Consider the following 20,738-nt stretch of genomic DNA (forward strand, 5'->3'; position numbering starts at 1 on the left):
TTAAATGAAACACATATAAGATGGTGTCCTCTTTGACTGTGAACAAAATATTCCCTTTAAGTGTTTTCTAGTGATCCTTGTTTTACTTTTAAGTACTAATAATTAATTTTAGAGCATTGTCTTGAATCAATATAATTTTGAAGCAAAATCTATGTATCTTAATGTGTTAACATGTATGTTAGTGTATTGTAGATAAAATATTAGGCTCCTAATGTGTCTGCTCTGCTGTAACACAACAGCTGAACATGAATATTGCTGTCTCTAGGGTTAACGATTGTATTCTACGAGTAAATGAGGTGGATGTTCGTGATGTGACACACAGCAAAGCAGTCGAAGCACTGAAAGAAGCGGGATCAATTGTACGATTGTATGTCAAAAGAAGAAAACCAGTCACAGAAAAAATAGTGGAAATCAAACTTGTAAAAGGCCCTAAAGGTACGTAGGCAGTATAAAATTTCTGTTTCACAAGAAGGATAGAGTTGATGATAGATTTCTGCATTTAGTAGTACCTTGCATATGAAGTTCTAGGAAATGCAGAATAATGAAAAATAAGATAATGGCATCTCAAATGCTTCTGAATTTTCATCCCTTTATCTTGAAACTGTTCTTGTAGAAAGCATATTTTTCTTTCAAATAATAAAAATTTGTTTTTGAGAGTATTTAATAATTTTTAAGTACATTACAAATGGGAGTAAAAAATTTCATTGAATTACCTAGAAAGATCTTTGAGAGACTAAAAAACATTTAGAGAAAGTATTATTTTGTTTCTGTATGGGGAAATTTTGGACAATGGCTCTTTAAATATCAGTGGTGATGCTATAGCCGTACTGTGTGCATATTTCACAAGGCATGAAGTAAACGATTTAGCTTTTGATTTTCAGAACTTCTGTAAATGTTACATCTTTTCCAGAACTTTCTGGAAAATTATGGCATTCACTTCGAAAGGCATCCAGTATTGCTTCAACCAGAGCCCAATATTTTTTTATATATATGTATGTGTATATGTGATACAGATAGCATTATTATTTATATAATAATTTGAATCTAATGAATGCTAAAAGGTTTCTTGAGTAATGACTTTATCTTCAAGCAGGTCTTGGTTTCAGTATTGCTGGTGGGGTAGGAAATCAGCATATACCTGGAGACAACAGCATCTATGTAACCAAAATCATTGAAGGCGGGGCAGCACATAAAGATGGCAAACTTCAGATTGGAGACAAACTTTTAGCTGTAAGTAAGAGCTGCATTTTTTAATAGTCAGTTAGTTTTAGACCCAGTAAGGACATGATTCACTTTGTGGTTAAGCTGCCTGCCACTGGAGTGTTATTTCATAGAAATCAGTAAAAAAATTGGTATTGCCAGGAAATCAATGATAAAAATTAAATCTGCAGCTTTTAACACCATCTCATCAGGAAATCTGAAATCTGTTCCTCAGCACCATGTTTCATGCAATACCTGTATTAATCAGCCTGTTTATTTCTGATGCCTGCTATTATTTTTCTGGGATCTGAGTGATGGGAATGTAAACCAGCATACAATGGGATTGTTTATCTTCTCAAAAAAGAAGAATGGAAATGAGCTCCATGTACTGGTGGCTGGCCAGCCTGTAGTGAAACTGCTGCTTATATTGGATTTCAGTGTTTGTAATGCTTTTGAATGGCTTTTTTTTTTCTAAACTTCACATACTTCAAAGTTGAATTTTCTATGCACAAAGTAAAAATAACTTTCAACTTCCTTAAATTCCATCTGGAAATCTAGTTGTTCAGCTAGAAAAACAAGAGCCAGAGCCAGGAATTTCTGAATTAATTTCTGAATTGTCAACTCAGCTCTTGTAAGGTGCAATTGCTCCACCCTCCTATGTCTGCCAGGCAGTACCTGCTTCTGTAAGAGCTCTGAGTACATCTGTGCTCAGAGTACCTGACAGCAGAATATGTGCTCTGTTGCTCTTTGAGCAGTAAGAAACTGACTCTACACGTTTACTGCAGAATTTCCCATCTGTAAAAAGACTGTTTGGATAAGTTTGTCACTTACAAATACAGAGCTGGGAAAACTGAAGCTACTTCAAGATAAAGAATCCTGGGATTATCCCTTTATCTAAAGAATCCTGCTTTTTTTGAAGTATTAGGAATGAGATCTTGGTGTTACAATGGATAGTTCTGTGCAATCAGCTCAAGACGCGAGCAAATCCTCACATGAGAATTGGGAGGAAAAGAGAGAGAGAATATATTATGTTTACTGTTAGCTGCACAATAAATGTACACCTTCATATGCCATGCAGATTCACAAACCCAAAGATCCAGCTGCTTGATGACAGTGCTGTTAATATTTGATGCTTTTAAGTTTCAAAATCTGCATCATAGGAAGTGTTTTGATTTTAAGACTTCCCCACAATATAAGGGCACTGGAAAGCTTCCTTTTAATGGCAAACTGCTTTCCAGAGTATAATTTGTCACCTGTACAAGAAAATTTCATGCTAACTTGCTTATATCGTAAAATATATGGAAGGTTTTAAGGAATTTTTGTTAGAAATATCAAACTTCTGAGACAGATTACTTTGTCCAGTATTACTTTATCCATTAAAAAAATTTGCCTGACAAAATTAAATGAAGTAGCTTTGGATTCATATCTGATACTATTTCAGGAATGCAAGGAGCATATGCAATATGCTATTGAATATAGTAAATACAATGTCCTAATTTATTGTAGCTGTAATTATTCCCTCAGTTCAGTAAGCTAGGAAAGAAGTGAGTAAAATGTCATCTATACTATCTTCTGATTAGCAGAATTTCACTTAGTCAAAGCTTCAGTCACTAATGTAGAGATAAGCTCTTCTGTTTGGCAGAATGTAATTTTCTGTCTGTGCGTTTAGGTTGTACTGCAATTACCAATGCACTGCAAAATGACTTTTCAATCATCAAGAGTGGTAGGAGTTTAAATCTGTTTAAAAAAAAAAAATCAGTAAGAGGGATTTAGAAAACTTTTAGGAAATTCTTAGAAAATACAGATGGAAAGAATATATTTAAGCAGTAGAGGTTTTTTTCCCCCCACAACTAACAGAATTGACAAGGCCCAATTGTTTTTTACACAGTATATAAAGTTAATTAATCAGAGGAAAGTGTCTTTTTGTCCCTCCAGTTCAGTGCAGTACGAGCCTTATTTCTCATGTTGCCTGGAATTACCTGCAGAAGTTACTTCCCTCTTCAAGATATGGAAGAGAGGGTCAGCAACTCAATTTACTCAGGCTTTATATGAGATACTAATTGTTAAAGGATTTTAACTTTTTTTTTTTAAACTGAAGTGCTAGTGTTTCACATTGATAGCAATAGTTTAAAAAAATCTGTTGCCTGTAAAGTTAAACTAGTTCTTGTTACTTGGCATGTAAATCAGTCAGTCACTTTGGGATCTTTTCCAGTTTTGATCCCTACTTTTGACCTCTTGCGAGAATATGTTGTCCCATTATAATGTCTAGAACTTAATTATGTCATGACAAGATCATGTAGGATTTATTCTTACTAGAAGAAACTTTATTCAATGCTTGCACTAACATACTGTGTCAGCGCTGTGATTGTGCATGCTTATGGCATTTTGAGTGTCATATTTGTCCCGTTAGTTTTCCAAAGTCACGTGTGCCACCTTTACAATGTTACAGTCAATACAGTTTATTATATTTTTGAGGAAGGACTTATGCATCTTGTATTTCACAGCACTACAAAGCATCTTTTATATAACTTTTATATAACCAATTATGTCTGTGGCATATGAATCCTAATAAAAACTCTCAGTGCCACAGTGCTCCAACAGCTTTCAGAGAATGTCTTATGAAAATGTACATTTTTCTGTATTGAGAATTTGTTTATTTTTTTATCTTTAGGTGAATAGTGTTTGCTTAGAAGAAGTTACTCATGAAGAAGCAGTGACTGCCTTAAAAAACACATCTGACTTTGTTTATCTGAAAGTTGCAAAACCCACCAGCATGTTCATGAATGACAGTTATGCCCCTCCTGACATCACAAACTGTAAGTTCAGCTTATCTTTGTGATTTAATTATTTTTCCCTTTAAGGCTTTAACATACCCCATTTTAGTATTTTAACAGCTTCAAGGTTTTTAAAATTATGCAGTGTGAAAATCTGATACAAGAAAGTTGATTAATCAGGAAAATTATATGCTAAACAGGATAACATCCTATAGCTTGTGTACTGAAAAGATAGCAGCAATGGGGCTCTTAGTGTGTTTCCATGACTGATGTGGCCTTGTGCTAGTGACTCGATGTTTCTGATCACTTGCTGCTGAGTACAAGGAGAACAAGTGCCTCATTCTCCTGGAGGCTGTGAAGAGTAACAAACAATGCACTGTGCAGATGTTCAGTGTCCTGTGAACTGAGCAAAAGACAATACTGTTTCAGGTAGAGGTTAGTGATGTTCTGACTTTTTTTCTGTTTTCCTGCTTCTTCATGAGCTGCATGTATTTGCATAAACTAGACGGGGAGGAGGGGGAGGTCTTTACCTCTGCCTGCAAATGTATTGTGAAATTCCATGTTAACTTACTTGGAATCTTACTTCAGTTTTGACATGATTGTTGATAGTTCAAGTGGAAAACCAGTGAATGCTATATGGAAAACAGTTAGAAGAATTGCTTATTTACATAAGGGTACTACTTACAGGAGTCTCTTTGAAGACAAACATCCAAATCTAGAAAGTTCAAGGTTGAACTACAATGTAAAGAAAAATTTGAATTTAATGTATTGTTTCTTCAAGAGGGATATTACCATTTAGTGTTTGGAGAAAAGGGATGAGAATGATATAACAGTATCTTTCCAAGACTGAATAGGTCGACTTTTCTGGATGACCAGTTTTACTCATCTGTCACATAAAATGGTTCTGGGGGAGAGTTATTTTAGGGGTGGGGTGGTGTTTTTTGGTTTTTTGGTGGTTTTTTTTTTTGCTTCCTGCTGTTAGATACAAGTAATTGATCTGTAGCACTGATCTGTTCAGATAGTACTTCATATGAAAAAAGGAGCACTTTTGGACTAAAAAGCCACTGATGTAATGTAAAACAGTACGTAAAGAACAACAAAAATGCAGCACAACAAAGGACAGAAGTACCTTATAAGCCTATCATTTATTGGCAATACCTGCAGTATCTTTAAATCTATTCGTAAGCTTATTGAATTACAATTTGGGGCTAATTAGGTTTTATGTCATCACTGTGTTATTAGAAGGATGTTCTTGAAGGCTTCATTCTTTTACATAAAACTAGTTTTCAGCCTTCGCTTATTCATTGCCAGTTTTATACTCATATATGTGGTTAGTGAGCAGCCATTTTCCCTTATGGTATCTAGTTTGTCCAATAATTCAGCCTTTCCCACTGTTTCCTTGGAAGGCAGACTTCTTTTTCTCTCTCCATTGTAGCTGACCTCTTCATATGTTTCACCTTGAATTCAGATGTTCTGGAACGGATGTAACCTGATTTGTACATAGTGTTTCTGGTAGTGTTGCAGTAATGCAGTTATGCTGCTGTGGATGGTGATGTGACAAACATAGAAGTATCTTATCTGTGACTACTGTATCTTGACTCGATCACTGGGATATTTATTTTATGAATCTTTTGTGGGCGCAAAGGCAAAGCCTCAAGAAAGTTTGGGGAGAGGAAGGTAGAGAAAGAGCTGGTTTCTGATAATTTGCCCAATCCTAATAACTCAATGATACCCTGATATTGGCAAAAGTCGTACTTATTAACTCCTGCTCCGTGCCCCTGATTATTAAAAAAAGCTTGGTATAAGGCTTAAGTGGAAAAGAACAAAGCACTACAGCAATTTAGAGGACTGGCTATCTCTTTTGGGAGGAAAACTGAACTGCAACTGTTCAGTTTGTGTGAGTGGAGGAAGGAACCCGTAGTAGGATTTTACAAACCTACTCCTTTACTAGGCAACCATAGAGGAGTGGTCGGATATGAATGTAGATTCTCATTTTAAATTTTTATGTGCTTTGGTACTGTTCATTAAATGATACTTTGATCTTAAAAAGAATGTCTGTAGACTCAAAGTTAAGAACAGAGATACCAAACTCAGCACGGCTGATTCTCAGTACTGTAGTTCAGTAGTTCAGTTTTAGGTAGGTGAGATCAGACTGCTGAGAGTCTTAGTCAAAGCAGCAGTCCTGTTTCCTCTTTGACTACAAATTGGTGTTCTCCTTTGGGTGATTATTTTGTTTCTATATTCACATTATCTGTATCAATATGTACTTTTAAAGGAATATTTGCTTTAGCAGTATGCGTAAGGGCCTACTGTTGGCCCTCTTCTCATGCAGTGAATTAATTTCTCTCAAATGGTGGATGAGCTGGAGACTCAGTTCATTGAAGTTAATTGCATCATAACATAGAGCCGTAAAAAAGACAGTGGTATCTTCAGGAATACCTTCTTACCATGTCTGTTGGCTCTTCAAGAAAGCTGTCAAGGGTAATCCCATGATTGCCATGAAGACATGTACTGCCATCTTGCCTTGAGTCCTTAATTTCCAAGTATACATGACTTAGTTTCACGTCCATTTTCTGGGGGTAAATGACCTGGCCACACATGTAGCCCCTCTTTCGTCCCATTACTGTCTTCCCTCCCAAGTTTCTCTGCCATTTGGCTGCTCTCCCTGTAAGTGGGACTTGAGAGAGACAGTGGCATTCTGTGCAGCTCAGTATCCTGTCCTTTATGTGAAGTGGCACTTCTGTCCACTGAGAAGTGAAAAGCCAATCTCCTGCGCTGTCATGCCCCTCAAGCTCCAGCAGCTTCTTCTGGAAACCTTTCTCCTCCTGATGAAGCATTTTGAAAAAGTCACAAAAGATTTATCAAATTCCAGGTGCTTGCCTGTCTTCTGTCCTTTGGTGACCTTTGACAAGGTTTGTGGGGTAAAGTGCTGTCTGTACTTTTGAGTAGATTTTCTGGGTTTCGTTTCATTTAACTGCAGTTTTAACATTCAGTTCTCTGTCTGAAGTTACTCTGGATTTTTACATTGTTTATGGTAGACTTTTGTCAACAGTTAACCAAAGAACATTCTTCTGCAAAGTGCTGGCTGGGTCCTTTGATGAAACCTCAGTGTGTTTCTTTTCCTTACAACAGGAAAGCCTTTCCTACCCAAGGCTTCGTACACTTGTGTCTCTCTGTTGATCAAAGTGCATCTGGCTGTTACTGCAGCTGGCATGGAGACTCTGGATCTACTGCCTGAATTTTGCACACAAAATAGATCCAAAGGTCTTGCCTGAGGTTTTTAATGACTTCATTCAAGGAAATCAGTTTAGCCTTTTCCTAAATCTTTCACTTATCAGAAACAACTGCATATGGCTAAGATGCTAGATGCTATTTTTCTAATATAGGGCAGAACAAAAGCTTTTTCAGGACTCCTCAATATTTTCACATTTACAATGGAAATTTCAAAGGGAGATACCAATCTCCTCGAAGGCTAGTGCTTCTTTATGAAGTATTAGTATAACTTTGTGACTAGAAAGCTGCCACTTTCTGTAAGGAGCTGCTCAATTAGATAGAATTCATACAAAATAAAAAAGGTGGCTCCTGTACATAGTATTTTAGAAGCTGATGTTTTCAGGGCCGCCATTTCAAGGTTTCTTTGCACCTTTGTTCTCATCTCAGATGAGACCTCCAAAAGTGATGCTGCTTTTGGCAGAGAAGTACCTGGCTCAGGAGCTTCAGGTTAGGGACTCTGAGGAGCTTTTCCCAGATGAGAGTTATTAAAGAGAGGTATTTTCTAGACTCACCTGTATTGTGAGTGAGTGTTGAAACAGTTACCAGTCTTCCTTCTTTGCTTGCAGCTGTTTTGAGACATGTATTTGCAATCCTCCTTTGTATTTCTGTCCATCAGAATCCTCTTATCTAGGTTCTTAGGAGTTCAGGCCCATCATAAAGGAGAAGTAATACGTGCTAGTCCTTTCACTACTGAATCTCTTAAATTCACACAGCAGCTGCCTGTGGACACACCCATTACAAGTGATGTTAAGGTAGAAACCCTGTCTACTACCTGAATATATATATATATGTAGGCTGCTTGCTGCCCAAAACTCTCCTTGTTGTGTTTTTTTGGGTTTGTTTTTTTTTTAAACACTCATTTTGTCAGAAACGTCTAAAAGCACAGTGCACAGTACTTACCAGCTTGGTACCTGTATTGTCTGCAGAACATGCGGTAGATTTCTTATTATGCTAACTTTTGTGAACATGGTAGTTCATTCAAAAGTCCACAAAACACCAAGTTCAGAATTTGGTTGTCTCTAAGACTTTCTCTCTGGAACTAGTCTAATTTAGTTACAGGGCTGCCTCACTTTCCCTGGTGATAGGGATTTAAAATGCAGAGCTAAGGATACTGAATAACTGTTTGAGAACCCGGTTCACAAATTTCAGTGTCTAGGTTTTCTGCAAAATCTGTTTTCTTTTAGAACTCCTGTAGTAAGAGTACCAGCCACAGGTGGTCTGATGGCGCAAAAGATGGGACAGAGTAAGTTAGCGCCCATATAGATAATGAAATCACTTGATGTTTCTTTGGGGTTAGTGTCTTTGTATTGAGGGACATTTGATCAAGAGGTTTATGAGATTCTGATTTATGGCAATATTTATTGAGGACAGTACAGATCCTGCTAACATAATTCTTTGTGCACCTGGGGCTGAAAGTTGACCTCCGTCATTTGATATTTATCAGAGTGAATGAACCGCTTCTGCTGCCCGTGGGGGAAATTAATGTTGAAGATCTTGTTAAAGAAGAGTTGGAGCTGTCTGAGACCAGAACATTTAGCAGGGAATGAACGTGGAAAAAATAGCTCATGGTTATGTGCTGTAGCTCTAGAGACTGGTACTGTGAGCAATGAAAGCTTGACCACAGCCCTTGACAGTCTGGAATAGTTGATTGCTATGCCTGTTTCTATTGCTTCTGTGAGATTTTTCTTGTAACCCTTGAGGTGTGGATTGCTAGTTTAAACAGTTACTTTACAGTCATCTCCATTTTCTGACTCAAGAAGAATGCAGTTATGAAAACTGGTTCTTTCTGAGCACATTGCCATTTGAGTACTGTTCTCCTGTGTGGCATCCCGTCTCTGAGACACTGAAAGACGAGAACTTCCAGTACAGGAAACATGGAAATTCAACAAAAACCCCCTATGTTCATTGTATGCAGAGGAACAACAGCACTGTAGGTGGGATGGTCCTGTAGACCAATGCCACCCAGCTGGCTAGCACCATTGGCAGCTAAACTGATTTGTGTGTTTAATAATCATAGCTATTAGTCTTCTGTAGTAGGTCATATGTCAGTAGGGAATGTAAACTGCCTCAGTAATCTATATATAAATACTGGTCATTAAATGGTTCCTGGAAAAAAGGTCCAGTAACTTGTTGGTATAAATGCTTTTAAAGTTATTCAGTTGAAATATTACTAAGAAGGTCTAGAACTTGCTATTTAAAAACACCAACGTTACCTGTACAGTGCATATTGTAGACTATCGGAGTCAGAAGAATGTCTGCACTGGTTTTGAGAGACAGAGGACTTGCTTCCTATACAGGCCTCCTTTGAAGACATTATTAATGATGCAGTTTTGACTCCTAGTCAATTTTGAAGTATTTGTCCTTTGTGTGTATGTGCATTGCTACAGTATTTCCATCCTGCATTGAGAAATAAAATACTGCAAGGTAGGGAATAATTAGTTTCCTCACTAGAGACATAAATGCCTTATCATTCCTTAAATGGCATAAATACAGGAAGAGAAGAATGTGTAATAACAGTAAATTACAATAAAGTTTTAATTTTATTTCACATTTTAGAGATTGTACTTGTGATTGGTGTCCTCAGTTTGCAGATTATAAGGAAATAATAGGAAATCTTCCATTTTCTTTTTGTGTAGAACTGTGTTATGTTAAGGGGGAGTGGATTTGGAAATGGAATTTCTCCTTAAAAGTCTTTGACTTTTCCTGTCAAAGCAAGTTCATTTTATACATTTAATTTTCTGTTCATCCAAAACACAGTTCCTTTATCAGTTACATCAGTAATAATATTTATTTGGGAATGGAAGTTTAGACGTCATTGAGGATTCAGAAAGTGATGGCTTGCCTTTTATTTCTATCATGTTCCTTGTGAATATTCTTCAGGTACAATCTCCAGCTAAAACAGTTTTAGGAAAGGCACAGGCACTTTTTTTGCAGGAACTCTGTAGTGAGCCTTTTTATGCCTTGTTGGTTTACTTCCCTAGTGCTGAGAATACCAGCCTTGAAAAAGGACCTGACTTTTCTAAGCAAGTACCGTATGTAGAACTTTATAAATGATGTAGACAGTGCTGGATGTGGAACAGTCCACAGGTCTGAAATAATAAACTGTTAACATTGCTTGATAACTGAGTTTTAGTTACATGGTGAAAGGATACAAAATCTGAAAAATAAGAATATGTGACAGTATTAGATGGTAGGTATGTTTCTGAACATGACGCAGTTAAAAGCTTTAGGAACCTTAAAACCAATCAAATGAAAAGCACTGTAAGTCAATGAACATAGAATTTGTTATGAAAAATCTAATTGATTCCTATAAAATATGCATCTTTATAGCTGCCACGGACTTGTTAAAAGTAATTGTAAATTCATTTTGTGAAATGAGAAGATTTAGTGCATGAACAGAATGTACAGAGCTGTTATACCGTGCTACAGTTGTTTTGGTTTTTTTAATCAAAACCCATTTTCCAGTAACTGGAGAAGAGCTTATAAAGTCTGCATTCCATTTTTTTGTGCTTTAGCTGTAAAATTTTCTGAGGAAAACCAAAATAACTATTTATGTACAGTAGTCACTCTTTAAAGTATCACTTGCTTTAAACAAAAAGTGTGTACAGTGACATGGAAATACACTTTTGTATGAAAATACATACATTATTTTCCATTGGAAAGTAAATATTGCTGTATGGTTTGGTAATCATTGTGAAAATCTGTTGCCAAAACTCTGGTGTGGCTAAAAGACAAGTTTTAAAATTGACAGTAAACTGTCCAAATCTGTTACCAGTGCATAGAAGCTACGTATTGTGCTGGGGCAGACAGAAAGAATTAAGTAGTGGGATCTATAGTCTTCAAATCCTTGTAGGGAGCAGGAAGATGAAGGTGCAATGTACATGTATTACAGCTGTTCTTAAAAATGGTTTTAGGAGTAATGTGTCTTGAACAACTCCTAATTATTAGGGAATTCTGAAATATGAATGCTTTTGTTGATCACTTGGTTTTAGCAAAAGCAGTGTTCTTTGCTGTAAACTTCATGAAGCTAACATGAGGAAGCTTCCTTTTGTCTGTGTTGTAGAAGGGGACAGGCTAACTCTTGCACTCGGATTCTGATTTTTGCTGAAACCACTTGTGAATCCTGAGTTGCAATTTCCAAAGGTCTGCACAGTCCCAGACTAGATTACGCAACTTGCTGAGAGCTGGTGTGTCTGAATAACACGCTTAGATACTTTATCAGCTAGTGCTTTTAAACTACTGAAGCTGTTAATAGTGGATTTTAATGCTTGCTGAAGCACATTCTAGAAAATGGAAAGAACTCTAATACCGTGGCAAAGCTTTAAACCATAAGAAGCAATCTGGCTAATCAGATATGATACCAGAGATGCTATATGCCAGGCATTAAGGTACTATAGGTGGTTCCCTATCTGGCTCGGTACCTCTTTTATTAGACCATTGATCAAGATAAGACAATGTTGATGTGATACATTCTCCATGTATGGAATTTACTGCACACAGGTTGACTAGGAATCTAGAATAATACAGAATCAATCCAGTGCAGATTGGTTAGTTTGAAAGCTGGCTATTTAGCAAATCTCTCATACAAAGATACTCTTGATGAAGTTTGTATGTGATCCAAATGTTCTGCCAGTGGTTTAAAAAGAAAAACAAAAAAGGAGAATATACAGGTCACTTTTGCAATCTGTGTCATGTCTACGCAGTTAAAAAGCTTTGATTTTAGTGTAAATCCTCAAAGGTCAGGCACCACATCAGATACAGCAAGCAAATAAGAGCGAAGAGAGCCTGGCAACTTCAATAATGTTGAATCTGTGAAGTGTCCCCACCCTCCATGTTTAAGCCTCAAACCTTGAAGCACCTACACCAGTAAAAAGATTTTTCAATTGTAGAATATGCTTTGTAATAGGAGACAGTGGGTATGACTACGCCTGGTGAATGGACACTTAAAATTGATGTGTCTAGCTTGGAAATATAATGCACCCTTTTAATTATTTATTGGAACAACTCCCCTGGAGTTGTAGAATATTTTCCATCAACTGAAATCATTAAGATGCTAAATTTTTCTAGTATGTGTGGTGTGGTTCAGGTAAAACATGCATTTCATGCACAGGATTCACGTCCTGTTATGCAAGAGGTTAGACTAAATCCTTTTAATACTCCTTTCTAGTTTTAATCAATGAACCTGTGAATAAAGCAACTGACCCTTGCAGTACAATTGAAATTTTTTGCACTAGCTTGTTTATTCCTCTCAGTAAGTTGATGCCTCTTGCCTTGAAGAGTAGGAGGTGAAATAATCCTACCTCTGTTTCCTGATGTGTGCTGTTGGCTGAGCACATACTAGCATCACGGCCAGCACCTGTGCTATTAAAGATGGTTTTGTTCAGTGTCTAAGAAATGTAACGTCCCTCCCTGTTCAGACCTGGTAATTAGAATGGCTTGGAGTATTCTGGAGTTGCTAGGATGCTCCGCATCAAAGTTGTGAAAAGAAGGAAGTAGGCAGCTTGACAGTAGGGAAGAAGTATCACACTAAAATGTTGTATTTTTAACTGTTGCTCCAACATAGTGATTTTTAAGAAACTGAAATTCTTAATTGACTTCAGTCAAGTTGAAGGCAACTTCAAAAACAGATAAATCTCCAGACTGTGCTCATGGGCTTCAGCTATCCCCAGTCTCTATTTCTAAAAAAGTTTTGGTTTTTTTTTTTTTGAGACACAGTCAGACTGAAAAATTTGCTTACTGACTTAAAGTGGGAGGAGACTCGGGAATGTATAGATGTGACACAGTATTTTAGAACTGTAATATTTATAATGTATCATTCAAACTGTTATATTTTGTTTTTAGAAGAGGTCACGCCTTATAATACTTTGTTTCAGTTCCTCTAGCTCTTTTTTCCTTATTGCCTTAGTGCTTATTTTATTTTAATTTTTTCCTCTTTGAAGCTTATTCTCAGCCAGTGGATAACCATATCACTCCATCTGCCTACTTGGGACAGTCCTTACCCCCAGCATCACCAGGGCGATATTCACCAATTCCCAAGGGAATGCTTGGAGATGATGAGATTACCAGGTAATGAATAACCAAGCTACATGTCAAATTAGTTAACCAGGGAAGCTCATAAGATGTGTTTGTGGGAAAAATACTGGTGAATACTATATTTTATTTCAACAAATGCAAATCATTAGTTTCTTAACACTTGTAAACATTGGTGTGAGGAGAAAACTAGATATATATTTATATATATATAAAAAATATACACACACACATATATGTATACGCACACATATACACATGACTTATCAGTCCAGAAATAGTATTAAAATCAGAATGCCCTGCCAAAATGCTCCATGAGTTGACTGAGCTTTTTAGGATGGTAGTATGAGCAGACTAGAGATTATTTCTTATTTTAAAGCCAGCAATGTTTGGTTTGTTTTTGGTTTTTTGTTTGTTGGTTTTTGTTTAGGTTTTGGTTTGGTTTGGTTTTTTTCCACAGACAAGGGTTTGTTTTGATGGATTAGTAAATCCAGAAAGGCTAGAGAGCTCTTAATCCTTTCCCATTAACAGACTATTCATTCCTTCACTGATTCAGTAGATTGCATTAATCTTTTGTTCATCATCACTGATAAGGGAAGCTCTTATAATTTTGTTACCCTTCCGTTCTGCAAGTATATGTATGTTATACTGCATTTTCAGTATGTTGTTGCTGAATTTTGTGTCACACCATCATCTGATATGGATAATGTCACTCAGTTTCTGAGGCAGGGTCTGCCCAGGATTGAAACATAAGTGGTATAATAAGTTGGAGAATGAATTTTAGTGTGTTGAAAGGTAGGAGAGCCTTGGGTTGGGTGGACATATAAGCCAAAGTGATTCTGACCTGCTGATAGCATTGCTGAACTTACGGTTTTACAGCTTCCCTTTAAAATTACTGTAAAGGGATGGTTTAAAATTTCTTCTGAAACACAAGGGCTATTCAGAGAAGGCTTTAGGTGATTTTCTTTAAAATACCTTCCCATTTTCTGCTCCTTCCACACCAAAAAGAGGTTTAGAAATTTTGAGTAATATTTTAAAAGATACTGTGTATTTATGTTTTCTAATTGCAGCATTTTTATTAATGTATTAGTGTGATCCAGAGCAATATACGTAGGTTTCCACAATGTCATTTATTTGTGATAGAACAGTACTCTGAAAAGATGAATATAGTAGTTAATAGGGGGTGAAATTTAAGAATCTGACACGAAGATGATTTAAGAGCTAGTGCAAAAATGGAGTGATTTTTAAAGATCGGATTAGATGATATTTTTTGTTTTGGAAAAATGCAGCTTCTTAGTTTATCCTATAAATTAATAATTAATGTCTCCAAATACTTAAGAATGTCCATTAATTGTTCTTTAGTGCTCTCTAGTGATTTTTCAAATGCAGTGCACAGTTGCTCTGCTTTATTAGAAATGTCTGTTTCTAAAATAATTTATGCTTTTCTTGTATTGGGTCAAGTAGCAGATTAGTAGATTCTTGGAAGGAGTGTTTCTGCATTAGAAGTTCACTGGCCTTATCTTAACTTGATCAGTACTTCTTTTCCTCTCCTCATCCATGCCAGGAGGGGGATCCCATAGAAAGAATGCAACAAATTGCTTTAGATTTAACTTTTTCAATTGCAGTTGCTGCAAATAAATTGCAAATGTATTTGAGAATACCATAAATTCTGGTTTTGGGTTTGTTTGGTTTTTTTTTTTTTTTTTTTTTTTTTTGAAAGGGCTTATATATACGTCTTGTATTGTTCTTTGCTATATTTATTGCTTGACCAAGTGAGTGAAATTAAAGCAGTAAGGACATATTTTTCATTATTGGTGTTTTCATTAGAATTTGTTCTTTGAGATTCAGAAAGGGAAAATAGTATTTTGTTGCTTGCTATTACCATTAGATAGAATAAGACTGTGAGCTATACTGAGGCTCTTGAACAATATGGAAAGTGTTAAGTAATGACATTTAGTGCTGAACAGGATTGTAGCATAATAGGAATTTAGAATACATACATACTTATGAATTGTTCAGTTCACCTAACAACAAGCAAAATTGAAAGCATACAAATAATAGAAGCTATTATTTGAAAGTCTAAGCTTTTGGGGAGGGAGGACCGGGGGAGGTGTGGGACACATGACGTTGTTGCCTTAAGAAACTTGTAACTTTTGATACCTAAATTTTCAACACTGCTTCTCTCAGAAAACTTAGCTTTTTCTAATTGTTTATTTTACTTTTACTTATGACTAGTGACCAAGATTTCGTATTCCTTTCTTTCCTTCAGGGAGCCTAGAAAGGTCGTCCTGCATCGAGGATCAACAGGCCTTGGTTTCAACATTGTTGGAGGAGAAGATGGAGAAGGAATTTTCATCTCTTTCATACTTGCAGGAGGGCCAGCTGACCTGAGTGGAGAGCTTAGGAAAGGAGATCGTATAATTTCTGTAGGATTCCTTGCTTCTTTTATTTAAACAACAACAAAAGTTTTCCCCTCCCTGGATATTAGTGCCAGTTAATATGATTCATATGCAAAGAATATCATTAACTGAGCTAAATTTGAGACAATGGAACAGATGCCAATATACTTCCAAAGTATCTTTGACCACTTTAGTCTGCCTCAGTTTCTCATCTGTAACCTGACTAAAATAGCACTTTCCTATCTCAGAGGTACTATTTTTCAATGAAGACATTAACTTATCATCTTAGTCTGGTAGCTGAGGGGTGTGTGTGTCTAAATTCAACGAATGCAGGCTTCAGAAATAAGCCTTCTAATGAGATGGAGACAATTGGCAGTAGTGTCTAAAATTGGGTGTTTTACTTCCTGAAGTAACTCCTAAACTTCCTGCTAGTCCTAAACATATCCATGTCATACCTGTGTGAGGGCTTTTTCTATATTAGTACTGCAGGTCATAAAGATTTTGTGTGTTTCTTTGTGAAATGACTTAATTTATGGAGTATCATTTCTCTGGATAATTACATTGTAATTTGGTAGTTATTTAAGAGGAAAAAATAATTTTGGCTCTGCTGTTATTAAAATGCTGATAAAGTGCACCTTTATTTTAGTTTGAACTATGAAAAATACTTTTGGTGTAAAATGTGACACAGACATTTCTGCTTCATTTTTTTTCTGACGCTATTTTTAAATCTGCGTCATTGAAAACAAGGCTAGACAACTTCCTAGAGAGTGTGGTCTGTCACTGGATGTTAAACATAATGGTCTCTAGGCATGCTTTGGCTAAGGAGGTCCTTGAAGCCCTGTTGTAGAAAGGTAAGGTGAACCATCACAGAAAGTAACATTCTCTGTATCTCCTTAAAAAGAAAGAAAAAGGTCTTAAGATGAAAATTGACCTAGCGAATACAAATTTGTTAAGTGATATAATGTGACGATTACAGTATTTTTTAAGAGGGGTATATGTGGGAGGGTTTATTGACTTTGGTTTTCAATAAGGATCAGTAATCTTTGTATTAACTAGCTTGTAATGTTGGAAACAAGGAGAACTCTCACATAGCATGGAAACTGCGTTCTGTGATGATAAACACAAACATTTATTTTGATGAAGAGCTTTTTTGTATTACTTGTAGGTAAACGGAGTAGACCTAAAAGCAGCAACCCATGAACAGGCAGCAGCAGCCCTGAAGAACGCAGGCCAAGCAGTAACTATTGTAGCTCAGTACCGTCCAGAAGGTAAGGGTTGCCTTATACATTCAGAACTTGGTAGAAATACCATGTTGTTATTTTGTATTTCACAATTGTCTTCACCCTTTAATATGGTAGTTTTATTTCCCTTAGTGGTAGGAGGATAAAAGACTAATTCCTTCTCTGTTGTGTTGATTCAGATGACTTAAGGAGACCATCAGGTTTTCATTCCTCTGTTTTATACTGAGCTGACATTTCTGTTTATCCAGCAATTTCTTCTGGTCCAGATTAGAGTGCAGCTGATGCTGATTAACCATTCTTGTGTGTTCTGCAGAAGCCAAATAATACTGCCTCATCACAATATATATATTTCTACAGCACATTTCAAATGCCTTTGTCTATTTGAGACTTTAAAATTCAGTAGTCTAAAATGGTATGCTTCCCTTGAGTCTGTAAACCCATATATTATTGTTTATATATATAAGGCATTTTTTATGTCTTATTATGAACTGTGATGATCAACAGCTTTCTCCAATTTTGCTAAATTGGATGGCCTGTCACTAAATCTTCCTTGCAGTGACTTGTCTGCTTAAACCTTTCCTTTAACAGTATGGCAAGGGGTAAGTGTAGGTGTTTATCAGGACTGGACATGGAGCACTGAGCATAAATCTGAAATTTTTAGGTAGCTGATTGCAGCATGCTTTTCTTCATTCTTTATTTCTTCTCTTCTGTTATGTTTCTCTTATCCTGCCCTCCCCAAGTCTTTGAAAGGTTAGCTTTCACATTCCTTTCCCCTCCTCCTCCACCCACATCAACATCATGTATTTCCACTGACCCAGTAACTCTGTCAGTAATAAGGCCAACTGATTTGTTTGTGTCTAGTTCATGGTCAAATCTCTGCAGCCAGCCCATGTTGTCAATGCCTGTGTTGTCTTGAGAGGTGTGCATCGTGTTCATATGTTGAATCTGTAGATTGCTCTGTTCCAGGATTTGTTTTCTAGGAGTGCTTGCTCTGAGACTTCTTTCTAAAAAGAATAGTAAGGTCAGCATTGGTTCTGGAGTATTTGCTTTGGCTTTGTGTCAGAATTGTCAGATATTTCTGTTGACACACATTTGGCCTATCTTCTGCTTAGCTCTTCACAGGGGGGGTCAAATTATTACACCTTCTTGCTCCCTGCGTGGAGATCCCTCACCTTAGTGAGAAATAAAACTTGTGCTTTTATTTGTCCATGAGTTGTCCTTTTGAGCATCTGGCCACCTTTTTGTTGAAAGAGGGCATTCCTGAACACTGTTTCTTCTGCCAGGAGGATACGTTGAGATGCGGCTCCCAGTAGCAGAACAAATGTTTCTCTGGTAGAATATATCCCAGAACATAAGCACCTTTTTTTTTTCCTTGCCAAAAAATGTATCCAGACTGCATGCAAAAGCAGTAATTTTTCAGTCCTCTCTTTCTAGGATTTGGGCTTTAAAAAGAAAAGAATCCCTTCATACTCTGAAAGTCATAACTCTCTTTTCCTTTTAGAATAAGAGAACTAAGCATTTTGAATGGTTCCTGCTCTTTCTGCATTGGCAATAACAGCTTTCTTCATTACTGCTTGTCCAAGTAGATAACTTATTTTCTTGAAACATGTATTGAGGTGCTTGACTGACTGATGGGATTTTGAGTCATTGCACAGAGATATGCCCAGAGCAACATACACTGCCTCTTACAAATTTCTCAAAAAACCTGTCACTTGTAGACTTCAAACCTAGAGCTGTACTCATGCCTTCATGGTTACTGAAGCATTCAGAATAAGACTGCATGCAGTTGAGCTGTATTGAGAGTGCAATTCTCAGAGAATTATAGGGCCCATTTGAGAGGATGCATGTGGGAGATGTTACTTGAGTTATCCTAGATTATGGGCAGACATCTGACATATTATTCAAAGAAAGGAATTTTTTTTTAAGATGTTTGGTCTGCATGACCGTCTTTCTTTCTGAAATAGTACTTAAAATCTCCATTTGGAGTGAAGGTGTTAGAAGCATGTTAGGGCTTACTCCACCCTTTTGAAGTATACCGTGAAGGAAAAGTGTAATGAGATCCATGATAGTTTGGAGGCAAAGTATGAACTGACACATGGCCAACCTACCTTAGAGAGCTCAGTTTACTAATGTCTGACTTTGACATGTCTGCTTGCCTTTTTTCTTACTCCTTATAAAAGAGGTTGACTGGAACTCCAGCTGTCAGCTTCTTTCAGGTCTTGTGTAGGAGGTAAGTTGGATCAGATACTGTTTATATCTTAGAGATTAGTAAAGACAATATTTTCTTAAAGGTTACTGATGGTTTATTATCATAGGAAAGCAGTCTGTCTGAGATTTGACTTTCCAAATAGAAAGTATCATCCGTGTGATTGAGTGTACTTGATAAAAACACGTATGTTCTTTGATCATCTTCAGATTTCCTAAATTATAGATGCGGGTGGTCGTCTTTTCCCATCACTTGATTCATTTAAGTTGGAAAATTTCACACATATATATATATATATATGTATATATAATTATCTCCACTTTTTGTTTATGCCATTCAAAAAAAGGTTAAGTAGTATTAAAATGACGAGTTCATAAAATTATTGTTCATTATTGTGTTCATAAAGATGAAGAGCATCGGTTATAACTGCTTGTATTGCATATGTATTTTATTTATATTTATAAATCCAGCAGGATTTTGTAAAAGATGCTGACAGCTAGGACAGATCAAGGAGATTCTAGACATCCATCAGGGCTCATTATAACTGGGTAAATAGATTCAGTATGATAGGAGCATTTGGAAGACACTTGGGACCAGCTCACTTCACTCCCTATAATTGTATATGACAGTTTGTATGTTCATAGATGTGGTGGGGAATGCTAATTTATGTCTTTACATCCCACCACATTAGCTCTATCAGAAATTCCCCATTTGTCTTTCTCCTCAGGTTTCTGGGAAAAGAGGATTTTTGCAAGCAGTTCTCTCACAGAAAAGCCTGAGTAGGCTGTAGAAAAATTAATCTTTGGAAAACCCCTATCATGGAAAAGGTTGAATTTTCCATAGCTGTCTCTTCAAATACAGTTAGACAACATGGTTTATCAAACACTAGTTACTGGACTTGGGCTTTTATTACATCCGGGCTCAAATTACATAACTACTGACTTTTTTTCCCTTAAATCTCCAAAATATTCCTTGGTTATAGAATCGGGTGAAAACAAATGTGATCTCATTCCTAAAAATATCCTTTTGGGCATTCATTTAGTTTCCAGCAGTGTTCCATAAATTTGAGAGATGCCTTACAAAATTTTGCTACTATACTGAATCAAATTTTAGCAACTTACCAGCACTCTTTGGGATAGCTAAAAGCCAAATAGGGAATGTGAAGGTATTCTCCTGTTTACAAAAGTGACGCGTGCATCAGGCATCACTTCTGTACTACCACAATTGTAGTCAGTTTACTTCTGCTTTCTCCTTGTAGAGTCCATGCTTTATCTTGCAACTTACCTATGAGCTATTGTTGAGTCACCTATTGGGTTGTATTTGTACATACTTTTGTGGTGTACACACACCCCCCTCCTGACACGTATGTATACAAAATCTCCCTAGTTGCAGAGATCACTGGGTTTGAACCTGCTGGGGCTGGATGCTGCAGAGGAGTCGTCGCTGGTAGGAGAAAAGCAGAAGTTTAGGAAATGGGAATTGTCGTGTAGAAGAAGTGCTGGGGAAGTCAGGATGTCGTTCTCATTCTTCTCTTCATTTGGAAGCTTTTCCTCATTCCCCCACTTGTACTACAAATTTCTATCTCCTTTTAAGACAGCATTCATGAATAAAAACG

At 36.7% G+C, this 20,738-nt stretch overlaps 1 protein-coding gene across 6 annotated transcripts in view; it reads left to right on the top strand.

Moving 5' to 3' along the window:
* Positions 1 to 20,738, top strand: part of DLG1 (discs large MAGUK scaffold protein 1) — a 173,788-nt gene that overhangs the window by 113,222 nt on the left and 39,828 nt on the right. For 3 of the 6 annotated variants that reach the window (XM_075507201.1, XM_075507203.1, XM_075507205.1), the window contains exons 9-14: positions 266 to 435; positions 1,091 to 1,230; positions 3,872 to 4,016; positions 13,187 to 13,313; positions 15,547 to 15,703; positions 16,842 to 16,944. In XM_075507201.1, coding sequence (XP_075363316.1) covers positions 266 to 435; positions 1,091 to 1,230; positions 3,872 to 4,016; positions 13,187 to 13,313; positions 15,547 to 15,703; positions 16,842 to 16,944 — 842 coding nt within the window. The remainder of the gene's footprint in view (positions 1 to 265; positions 436 to 1,090; positions 1,231 to 3,871; positions 4,017 to 13,186; positions 13,314 to 15,546; positions 15,704 to 16,841; positions 16,945 to 20,738) is intronic. The other 3 variants (XM_075507202.1, XM_075507204.1, XM_075507206.1) reach the window with 1 other exon arrangement.

This window comes from Mycteria americana, chromosome 7 (genome assembly GCF_035582795.1).
Source record: "Mycteria americana isolate JAX WOST 10 ecotype Jacksonville Zoo and Gardens chromosome 7, USCA_MyAme_1.0, whole genome shotgun sequence".
Taxonomy (NCBI): Eukaryota; Metazoa; Chordata; class Aves; order Ciconiiformes; family Ciconiidae; genus Mycteria; species Mycteria americana.